Genomic DNA, 10,880 nt, shown 5'->3' with positions numbered 1-10,880 from the left:
AGTAGATGTTTTTGGGTGGCTGGATGGTGGGACCATTATTACCCAGTAGCTGTTTGTCTTTGTCTCCCCTCCTTACTCCCTAATTCGTTTCACAGTAAGTGGATGTCCATAAGGTAGAGTAGCCAGTAGCTCTGTAGTTGTAGTTATTCCTCTTAGGCTCCTTAGCGAGGCCTGCTTCCCGCAGCCTGTTTTTATTTAAATCTGGACTGTAATCGTCTTCGCCTGTCAGGAATGGTCCCATCCGTCAGCCAGTGAAATAACCCAGAGGTCAGTTTTTACAAACCCTTGCTCTTCAAGAGCCCCGTCGTCTTCACTTTAACTGAAGTGTGACACATCCGCTGTCGTCGTGTGCCCCCACAGGTGGACAAACTCGAAGCCTCCGAGTCTCTGAGGAAACAGGAAGAGCAGGCTACAGAGTCTCAACCCATTGTTTACGGTAAAAAAGGCCTCATGTTCAAAACTGGATCACCGTAGTGCCTTTTGAGAATAGATTTAATAGTTTGATCGCAGCTGTGGTGTTTTTAAGTTCTCATCTTGGCGTTGTCTTGCAGGCACACCCCAGCTTATGCTCACAGCAGGGCCCAACGTGCCCGTGCCTCCTCAGCAGCCCTACGGCTACGGCTACACAGCAGCACCCAACTACGGCCAGCCGCCACAGACCACCTTCGGTTACGGCATGTGAACACCCAACTACCCACATCCTCCCCCACCCACAACTCAACCCAACACCTTCCTTCCATCTGTTCTCCCTCCTTTGTGTTCCTCACCAGCTTCCCATGGTCTTCTACTCACAACAGGGGCCACAAGCAAGCAACAGCCCACTCTCGTTTCTGGCACTATTTTTTTATTCTGTCGTCCTGTTCCAGGAGAAAACACTTAACTGCATCGAAGGACTTTTATTTGTATTGTTTGAAAGAAATTGGACCACACGTTTGTTTTTTTCCACATTCCATATTTATGACTACTTATTAAGATATTTTTGTGTGGTTTTGTTTTGGGTTTTTTTTGTTAATGTCAAAATTTTTTATTGGTTTATGGAGAAGTGGACTTGCTCAAGCTCAGCAATGAGCCTTTGAAGTAGGTGGAGGAGCATTGGATTTTGCACTCATGAAGAAATTAATGTAGAAGAGCTCTTACTTTTGATGTACTGAACATGTGGACAGCTTACATTGTCTCGTTTGTCTGTATAATGCATTTCATCATTGTATATTCTGAGGAAAAAAGGTTACATATAATATTGAACATATATTGCCATTTCAGTGGCTATAGCTAGCAACACTAAGTAATGATAGTATATTCTGCACAGGCGTGTAGCTTTATGGAGTTTTAAATGCATACAGACGTATGTCACTGTGTGACTGGGAGTGTGTGTGTGTGTGTGTGACCTAAAGGTCTGAATAAGAATTTTAACCCCCCTCTCTCTCAGCCTGTACTGAGCTTCTTCACTCCACCCATCTAGATATTAGCGCTCCCTCATTAGCTCCATGTATTAAGGTGACCTCTTGTGCTGTGTACAGTGCTTGTGTGAGACTGTATCTGTGTATGTGCAAGGACGGGACCACGGCCACTAAACCCCAGGGCCCTTAACCGTACCGCGTGTATGTATTTACTCTGAACCCTTTTCGTGCTGAGGTCCGTGTATGCCAGGTGTTGTGGTGTTCCCCTCGGTCACCGTTACTTTTTTTTTTTTTTCCCCTCTTTTTCTTTTTCCTCCTCGCGTGTACAGATGTGAAGAATTGAAAACTTTTAGATGGAGACCCCCACCTCTCTGTCGTCCATCCCCTCCCCTGTCTTGTTACCTCCTTTGTTAATGCTTAGTGGCAAGAACAAAGAAAGAGGCAGAGGAAGACAGGCTGGTGGAACGTTTAGTGTTTTAACGACAGCTTGATTAGCTCCATAAACACTCCTGTAGGTTGTGTGTTTAGATGGTTACGATGAAGAAATTTACTAAGTCTCCATACATCCAGTTCTCTGTCAAGAATGGTTTGAAATAAGAGCCTGTTACTTACCTTGATGTACTTAACTTCCTTACATGCTTTAAGCTGTGTGTGTAAAGTGTCATCCTAACCCTGACATAAGTTGAATTCCTTTCTGTTGTCATGCATATTAATAAAGGGGATCTGTCATCGATAAGTGGAAGAATATGACTTAATTGAAAGGGAACTACTAGCCTAAATAAAAACTAAAAATTGTACCCCGTCTCTGTGTGTGATGGCAAAAAAGTTGATTATTTTTTCAATATACATAAAACAGACTACATCAGTTTAAATAGGCAGTAACTACAGAGAAAACCCTTGAGGCTCTTTTCTGAAGTGAGAGGGTTCTGTCATATTTGGGGCCTGCTTATAGTGACGAATAACTGGGTGTGCCTCAGAAGTTAGGAGATTTGAAGACTTGGAAAAATCCAGAAGCTATTCTAATGGTTGCTGAATCTATTTATAGAGTTAACAGCTCAAATACATGAATGCCAGTGTTTTCCATACTAGTAAACTATTAGTCTTTATTGTTACATTCCTTTACATTTTAACCCACATTGAAACACGTTAAATTAGACTGTAAATACAATGGCGGGACCAGATGAGAACTTCTCACGTGTTGTCGTTTGAATCCAGTGGTCAGGTGATCAGCCCGTCAAGGTCTGAACCTTTCTTTCCACCTGATTGCAGTACTTTTCACTGAGTCCTGTAGCCCTGTAGTGGATTAACAAGCACAATTCAATGTATTTGTATGGCAGTAATTCATAACAACAGCCTCAAGGTGCTCTACATTATTAGGTAAAGACCCTACAATCACACAGCTCCCTATGATCAAGCACTTGGGAGGAAAAACTCTTATTTTAACAGGAAGAAACCTCCAGCAGAACCAGACTCAGGGAGGGGCAACTGTGCTGCAACCCGCTGGGGGTGAGGGGAAAGAGAAGACACACTATTTGAGAAAGAGCCACTATAGGAGAAATGCAGAGTGGTTTACAAACACACAGCGAGGTGAATGAAGAGGAAACACTTTGCATTATGTGAACCCCCCCCACACACACACGCTTACTTAAGCTCCTGGAGCTTCTTCTGTTTGAGCTCATCGAGGCGCAGACGTCTCTGCCGGGTTTCCTCCATCAACCGTTCGGCCTCCTTGAAGGTCTCTTTGCGCTTAGCTGTGGCTAAGATCTCGCGTTCCTTCATCTGCTGGCGGATGTCCTGCGCGTGCTGCTGCACTTTGTGATGCTGCCTGTCGTTTTGCACCTGCTCTTTGACCATCTCTTCCTGCTGCACTCTGCGTGGAGAGAGCACTTTTAACGGAGCGTATTACGATTATTTGAAAATCGGTTTCGAAAGGACTTTCTTACTTTAGCAGCCTCTCAAACTCTGCCTTCTCCCGACTCGCCTCCACTGACAGATTGCGCTCTTTGTAGTGAACCTGCTCCATGTGAGCCGATCTCAGCGTCGCCTCCAGCTGCGCTTTCTTTGCAGCCCGCTCCCTCTCTTTTCTCCTCCACTCTCTCTCTGCAGCGTCCTGGTTCCTGCGAGCACGGAGCTCATCCTTCCAGACAAACACAAGCACAAGTAGCTAAGAACATCTGTAAATCTTCTGCCAGGTTTCAAATCTTCATATATTGCACATCTGTTAGATCCTGACCTGCTCAGCCTTGTAGTCTTTTTCTTTTTCTTGCTGAGCCCTCAAACGAGCAATCTCCAATTCTTTCTCCTTCTTGATTCGTCTTTGCTCTGCTTCGCATTCTGCCTGCTGCTCCTGCAGGTTTAATGAATTGCTAACGTTAAAAACAACGTCAGAATCAAATGTGTGTGTCACATGATGTAGCTTGCTCGTCCACAAAGAACAGTGGGCCGTGACCTGCTTTTTTAGGAGATACTCCTTCACTCTCATGTCAGCCAGCTTCTCCTCCTCTATCCTCCGCTCCTTTGCCCGCATGGTCTCTGCGTTGATGCGCTTGATCTCCTCCTGCAGAAGCTGTTGCTCCATCCTCTTCTTCTCCAGCACCTGGAGGAAGACATGGGTCAGAGCAGAAACTGAGCGCGGTGTACGTTAACTGCATGTGTGGATGTGTCCTCCGCCTCCGCGTGCACCTCGAGATCCTCCAGGTTCATTCTCTCCTGGTCCTCTCGTGTCTGCTGACTCTCTTTCTCTTTCTTGCCTTCCTCCAATTCTCGGTTCTCCAGGCGTTTCTGGATCTGATCGTAAATTTCCTGCCTTCCCCTGAAATATAAAGCACACACACACACGTGTTGACAGTGCTCCTAGTTGACCTCCACTGCTCATTATTAGGATTTCTGCGATCTCCCAAACAGAAGAAGACGAAGAATGACGTTAATTGCAAAAAAATCAATCCGCGAATAGAGGGTGATTGTGTTTCTGATAGGGCTCCATTTACTTGACTCTCTGCTGCCTGCGTAGCTCTTCAATCTTGTCCAGAGTCTCCAGAGCCTTGCGGCGCTCCACCTCCATCATGTTGTCCAGACGCCTTTCCTCCTCTGTCAACTCCATCCGGATCTGCTGCTTCTCCTGGATCTGGTAGTCACGGTTTGCTTGGCACTGAGCACCTAAAATCAGCTGAGACGACCACACAAACACAGGTTTATTATTGTGTACTGGTATGTTTATATTTTTTTAAAGGTTGGTCATCCACACATCTGCACTTTCTTCCTACCTGGTTGAGCTGTTTGATCTCATCTTCCTGTTCCATCCTTAAAGCATTACTCCGCTCCACCAGGCGCTGTGCACGTTCCCGGGCTTCAATCTCCAGCTCAGTCAGTGGCTGGTTCTGCTTACGGGACAGGTCTGCCTCATGGATCCTATGCTTCCTTTCCTCTGCAGCTTTCTGAATAAAAAGTACATAAAAATACTAATTAAATCAGTGGACTTCTTTGTTGTTGTTATAAAATTGCAGTCAGCTTTCCTACAAGTTCCTCTTCTTTCTTCCTCTGGTAAGCCTGCCTCAGGGCCTCTCTGTCCTCCTTGAGGAGCAGCCAGGATGTTGAGTTGAGCCTCTTAAACTCAGCTGGTGGAAGTAAGACGGACTCTCTTGAAGGATCTCTCTGGGGGATCCTGACATGATGACATGTGGTATAATGTTTCAAAAACTTGGTATACTGTATTAACATCAGCAATAGCAATCTGATTAGCCTGAATCACATGAAATAAGGCAGAGGTTTATCACAGAGCAGCACACACACTTTACAGACTCTCTTCAGGTTTTATTCAAATGAGCTCGTTTCATGCTGGCCTACCGCAGATTTCGGATGAGGTCTTTGGTGATGATTTGAAGAGTCTCTCCTTCCTGGTTCTTCCATGAACAATCCTTTGCTACACCTGCTGATTTTACCCGTTTGTCAAACTGCAATGACATCCACACAGAGATTTAGCTGTAATCAGCTCCCAAACTCATCCACGACCTCTGTTCTCACTGCAGCTACGCAGTTTCTGATGATATCTGGGGATATCATTGTGAATAATAAGAGTTGAGTGTTTCCCTCCATTTCCCGCTGAGTGTGCAAGGACCCACACTCACCGATTTCTGGTTCTCAAACAGATCTTCATCCACCCGAGAGCCGGGAGCCAGTGTGCGGTACCGGCCGAGGTACATTTTGCCCCTGGATGACGTGGAGCTCGAGGCAAGTCTCTGCGGGGCAGTAATTACAACGCTCAGGAGTTATCAGCAGATAACGGTCATGCATTCGAACACTGGGATTTAGCATAGAATAGCTTTTTTATTTTTAACCTAACACTTACCATAGTTCTCGGTTACTGTGGGTCAGTGAAACAGACTATATTTGTTAAAAAAAACAACAACTAAACTCTAAATATTATACTTTGCTCTTGGATAACTTCCAGCTAGCTCAAATAATTAATGTGGTTTTAAAAAGAAATTAGCGTACTACTTATATTGGCTCCAGCTCACGGGACACCGACTTTGAAATGTTTGGTTACCCGTTGTCATGGGAACAGGAGGAAGGGCAGACCTCACGTGACCGCAAAGTAGTGCTGTGCAAAATTTGGTTTCGATCCGATACCATGTAAATACGGGGCCAGTACTGCTGATACCGATTCTGACTAACCTATAAAGGCAGCGTATCAGGGGAGAGCAGATCGCCATGATATCTGAGATGAATCGTCATCAATCTGAAACTTCTGACAACATTTTAATGAACGCTAAATCTTCGATTTCTACTTTCCACAACACTTTCACACAACAAAAATCGATTTGCCCAGCTCTAGTACAAAGAGAGAGCTAGGATATTAAAAAAAAAAAACACTTCCCGGGAAAAGACGCTTTTTAAAAGCTTATTTTCAGGCAAAGCCGCCAAGCAGCAAATAGGTTTTTAAGATTTAACTGGCGCTTCTAAATATGTATGCTGTAATGTGCTGTAAATTTTGCAAATGTTTCAAAATATCTGCCCGAGATAAGTGCCCAACGGCGTTACCAACATGGCTGCAAAGTAACAAAACTTACTCAAACAATGTTATTGGCTTATTAAACAGTGGTTTAGTCACACAGCCAGCTGGTAAAATGCTACACTGTAGAAATATTTGTGTTTACTTGAATATAGGGGGGGAAATGCTAACACTAAAAACAGCGCTAACAAGCTAGCTCATTCCGCGGAAATACTCGTAGTTACTTAGATTTAAATTACAATTTATGTCGTTATGTGTTATTTAATTTCATTCAGTCATTGCCACAGTTATATGGAGCATTGTCCGGACACAGTGTTGTTCCGTACCACTACCGGCGTTTTTCGTGGCTGGGCGGTGCTAGTTGGCCCACATGATGCGGAAATTTTGCACAAAAAATCCTTCAGCCCCGGAACGAGCAGAACTTCAGAGAGAACTCACTCCAAACTCAGGGAAAGTTAATCTGCGAGATTTTACGCATACACGGAAAAGCGGAAGTGGACACACCGAGGTTTCTGCAGGTATATTTACACTAAAGACTTTGGTTTTGTAGATTACACTTACACATCAGACCAAAATCTTATATACTAAGATTTTGGTCTGACGTGTTGTGCACAATGGAACTGTATTACCCACAACTCTCGTGTGCAACAAAAGATTTATGCACTGCCACAAATACCGTGGTCTCCCTCCTGAATTTATGAATGTGTCTCAGGTCTTTTTGCTGATGAGGATCACACTCACACACCCCTCCATTTGGATAGGAGCCTCCCCCTGGTGTACAGCAGCTATTGGACTCCTCAGTAAATCATTAAACGCGTCAGTCCGAGGACTCCTGTCATGGCATTATCAGATAGATAAACAGCAACAAGAAAATAACACTAGATAAAACAGAAGGACTTCTGCCTGAAGGACAGAAGATCACTCTCAGGGGATAGTGTCACAAACTGATGGTCACCTCCTCCGGCCTTCGTGAAGCCAGCCTGCAGCGCAGGATAGCCGCCATGATTCAATCAGCTTCAGGGTGTAGAAGTTGACCATTAACCTCCGGTGCTGATTGCAAACACTTCTTTGCTTGTAAGCAGCTGCCTGTGTACAGTGGATCCTGAAGCAAAGTTCACTGCTACAGGTTGCAAAAGGCAGGAGCTCCTCTGGAAGCTGCTTTGCAAGTGTTTTAGGACTGAGCTGCAACCATGGCTGCCTCCGGTTATGGATACTACAGAAGTACAATATTTCTGGCCATGTTTGTGGGCTACACATTGTACTACTTCAACAGAAAGACGTTCTCCTTCGTGATGCCTTCTGTAATGCAAGAGATCAAGCTGGATAAGGACGATCTGGGTATGTCAGTACTGTAAACTTGAACCCTGTGTACCTTCTATAAATGTGATAACACTGATGTGCCTATACAACAATTTTGCAGCAAGTGCATGAGCGCTCCTCTTTTCTCAGGTATGATCACCAGCAGTCAATCTTTGGCCTACGCTATTAGTAAGTTCATCAGCGGTGTCCTGTCAGACCAAATCAGCGCCCGCTGGCTCTTCTCCATTGGCCTGTTCATGGTGGGAGGCATCAACGTGATCTTCTCTTGGTCCTCCACTGTTGCTGTCTTCTCTGCCCTCTGGTTTCTCAACGGTCTGGGCCAAGGCCTGGGCTGGCCTCCCTGTGGCAGGGTGCTGCGCAAGGTATATGACCCGGTACCCTCTAATTCAAATTGAGTTTAAAATTTAAGTTTCTTCTGAGTGTTACAAAGAACAAACCGACACTGCAGTAGGAAAATACAGAATGAGCTAATAAAGTAAAGCAAGTAAACAGGATGAAATAATGAAATGGACCTAAAACTGTTTGTATTCTCTATAAGATCTTGAATGAACTGGAAACTGATGTTAGATCCCAAATATTTTATCAGCAGGCTCAGGCAGAGTTGGAGCGTAAACAGCTAATCCAAGACAATAAAATAATTTTATTTTTAAACTGCATTTTCATAGTGTCTTAAACAGGACTCAGAAATCTGTTTTGTGTGTCTGAAAGAAAGAAATAATATCTGAGTGTGTGGGGTACCAAGTGTGGGGATCGGTCTTAAAAATCCTATGTGGGTATCAAGGAACTTCCTGCCAGGGCTGTCTGGACTTAATGTTTTTCCCTCTTTTCCTCCATCAGTGGTTCGAGCCCTCTCAGTTCGGGACGTGGTGGGCGGTTCTGTCCTGCAGCATGAATCTGGCCGGCAGCTTGGGCCCCATCGTTGCCACTGTGCTGTCGCAGAGTTACAGCTGGAGGGCGATACTGTCCGCCTCTGGAATGATTTGCATCGTTGCCTCATTTGTTTGCCTGCTGGTAATCAAGAACGAGCCCAAGGATGTGGGGCTGCCCAACATAGAGGTGTCGACCAAAAAGAGCAAAGGTGGTGAGTCTGACTCTTAGTCAGGCACAATCAGAAACTGGTGCGGTTCAACTGGTTTGAACCGCTGCTTTTCTCAGAATGTTGTTAACACATAGACAATGCTCTGATAACACAAATTTGAACACACACACATGCACGTGTGTCTGTTGTCTAACGGCATGGGCCTTGAGCGCTGTGACTAAAGATCAGTAACTCGGTGGACTCTGCACTCAGTGTGTCCCTCACGTGAAAGCAGCTCATGCAAAGTGTGAACACAGGATGTGATGCATGTTTCTTTTTAAAACCGAGGAGTGCTCCCATCACCACATCACTCACATCTGTGCTCGTGGTATCCAAAAAAGGGTCTTCTGTCTGCTTCCTCTTCAGGATCCTCAAGCCATGAAAGCACCCTGTCTGAGTTTCTCCTGTCCCCCTACCTGTGGCTGCTGTCCATCTCCTACCTGGTGGTGTTTGGGGTGAAGACCGCCTGCACAGACTGGGGCCAGCTGTTTCTCATTCAGGACAAGGGCCAGTCTACACTCATGGGTACGGATGAGGGGAAGAGCAGTCGCCTCGGGAGTCTACTTTGAAATAAAGAGTTAAACTCACTGTGTTCCTTTTCTTAGGTAGCTCATACATGAGCGCCCTGGAGGCTGGCGGGCTGGTGGGCAGTCTGGCTGCAGGTTACCTCTCTGACAAAGCTGTGGCCAGAGTGAGTTTGTTTTTTAAATATGAGTCATTATTTGATCCAAGATTGTGGTCAATAACAGCCTGTTTAATATAGAGAGAACTGGACTAGAAAGGGTTTTAACCTTTGAATATTTCAATGTTATTTTATGGAAATCATCTTCTGTTTAAGATTGCTTTCTCCCTGTCTGCACTTTCTTCATCATTTCATAAGTTAAAGGGATAAATAGCAATAGAAACACACCCCTAAGTGGGCAATCAGTGTTTTTTTTATTCAGCTTATAGCCAGGAAATGGAACATCTCATAGTATTTTCTTTGTGTGCAGCAAGGAATGAGGCTCTATGGTAATCCCCGCCACTTCATCCTGATCTGCATGATGGCAGGAATGTTTGTGTCCATGTACCTGTTCAGACTCACCGTTACTCCTGACAGCTCAAAGGTAACACAGACACATTAATTCCTGTGACCTGTTCACACTGCACAGCAAATGCCAGACTTCAGTAGCCCATTTTTAATTTTTATTTTTTTTTATCTCTTCTCTGTACATCAAGGTGTGGATACTCGGCTTGGGCGCCGCCTTCGGTTTCTCCTCATATGGACCAATAGCTTTGTTTGGAGTTATAGCCAATGAGAGCGCTCCATCCAACTACTGCGGGACATCACATGCTATCGTTGCCCTGATGGCAAACAGTAGGTTTTCAATAATTGAAAGTTAAATTCTAAAGTTGGGTTTTGTGTGTGTTGAGCTCCTTCCATTGAAATAATCCGTGTGAATTCCCATTGTAGTTGGTGGCTTCCTTTCTGGACTCCCATTCAGCACCATTGCCAAGCACCATGGCTGGGAAAAGGCCTTCTGGGTAGCAGAGGTCACCTGCCTTGTCACTACTATCGGATTCTTCCTCCTGCGCAACATTCAAACAAAGATGGGACACGTGCCCAAGAAGGCGGACTGAGATCATTCTGTGCGAGCCAGTCATTTTTACGTCTTTGTTTTTAATTAGTCATATGTGAAATAAAGTTCATAGAAATGTGCAAAGGCGCTTCTCAACATGTTGTATAAATAGTGCGTGAACTTGAAGAAATTACTGCAAATTGCTAGAGAATGTTTTTTCTGATAATGCCTCTGCAGGACTGCAATAGTAAGAGTGCAAAATAGGAGGCTACAACACACTGAAATGAGCAATCTTAGGTCAATGATACTTTTTCTTAGTTAACCCTATAACACTAATATCAGGTGACTTTCGCAAATTGCAGTCCTGTGAATTTGTTTTTTATTTTTTTTAAAAAGCAACATGATCAGAGTACCCCATTATACCTTATTTTATCAGACATTGTACAGGATAATAAAAGAGTACTTCAATTTGTCATGTATTGCACTTTAATGTACTTTGATGGGAAGTATATTGAGTA

The 10,880-nt window shown here is 44.5% G+C and overlaps 3 protein-coding genes across 8 annotated transcripts in view; 2 read left to right on the top strand and 1 right to left on the bottom strand.

Annotated features, from left to right (window-relative positions):
- LOC102192735 (clathrin heavy chain 1-like) overlaps positions 1-2,194 on the top strand; it is a 27,309-nt gene extending 25,115 nt beyond the window's left edge. For all 4 annotated transcript variants that reach the window (XM_005720606.2, XM_005720605.2, XM_005720608.2 and 1 more), the window contains 2 exons: positions 361-436; positions 552-2,194. In XM_005720606.2, the coding sequence (XP_005720663.1) occupies positions 361-436; positions 552-682 (207 nt within the window). In that variant the 3' untranslated portion in view covers positions 683-2,194. The remainder of the gene's footprint in view (positions 1-360; positions 437-551) is intronic.
- Positions 2,195-2,473: 279 nt separating this feature from the next.
- Positions 2,474-5,965, bottom strand: LOC102194171 (cilia- and flagella-associated protein 45-like). 3 transcript variants are annotated; one of them, XM_005720613.1, is made up of 13 exons: positions 5,889-5,958; positions 5,743-5,757; positions 5,522-5,632; positions 5,241-5,347; positions 4,914-5,058; positions 4,661-4,831; positions 4,385-4,563; positions 4,080-4,209; positions 3,847-3,993; positions 3,631-3,744; positions 3,341-3,534; positions 3,043-3,267; positions 2,474-2,690 (listed from the first exon to the last, which is right to left on the bottom strand). In XM_005720613.1, the coding sequence occupies exons 2-13, from the start codon at positions 5,743-5,745 to the stop codon at positions 2,624-2,626; spliced, it is 1,593 nt and encodes a 530-aa protein (XP_005720670.1). In that variant the 5' UTR covers positions 5,746-5,757; positions 5,889-5,958; the 3' UTR covers positions 2,474-2,623. The 3 variants fall into 3 exon arrangements, with proteins under 3 accessions (XP_005720670.1, XP_005720669.1, XP_005720671.1); XM_005720612.2 differs by having other exon boundaries at positions 5,743-5,965; XM_005720614.1 differs by lacking the exon at positions 5,743-5,757.
- A 333-nt stretch (positions 5,966-6,298) lies between these two features.
- On the top strand, positions 6,299-10,865 carry slc37a4a (solute carrier family 37 member 4a). Its single transcript, XM_005720601.2, has 9 exons — positions 6,299-6,923; positions 7,118-7,743; positions 7,855-8,087; positions 8,563-8,806; positions 9,170-9,328; positions 9,409-9,494; positions 9,796-9,909; positions 10,022-10,160; positions 10,257-10,865. The coding sequence occupies exons 2-9, from the start codon at positions 7,596-7,598 to the stop codon at positions 10,421-10,423; spliced, it is 1,290 nt and encodes a 429-aa protein (XP_005720658.1). The 5' UTR covers positions 6,299-6,923; positions 7,118-7,595; the 3' UTR covers positions 10,424-10,865.
- The last annotated feature ends 15 nt before the right edge of the window (positions 10,866-10,880 follow it).

The sequence above is a fragment of the Pundamilia nyererei genome, unplaced genomic scaffold, assembly GCF_000239375.1.
Source record: "Pundamilia nyererei isolate P.nyererei 1_Seehausen unplaced genomic scaffold, PunNye1.0 scaffold00003, whole genome shotgun sequence".
In the NCBI taxonomy this organism is placed as follows: domain Eukaryota; kingdom Metazoa; phylum Chordata; class Actinopteri; order Cichliformes; family Cichlidae; genus Pundamilia; species Pundamilia nyererei.
The sequence above is the reverse complement of the archived record's forward strand: the minus strand, read 5'-3'. Positions and strand labels throughout refer to the sequence as shown.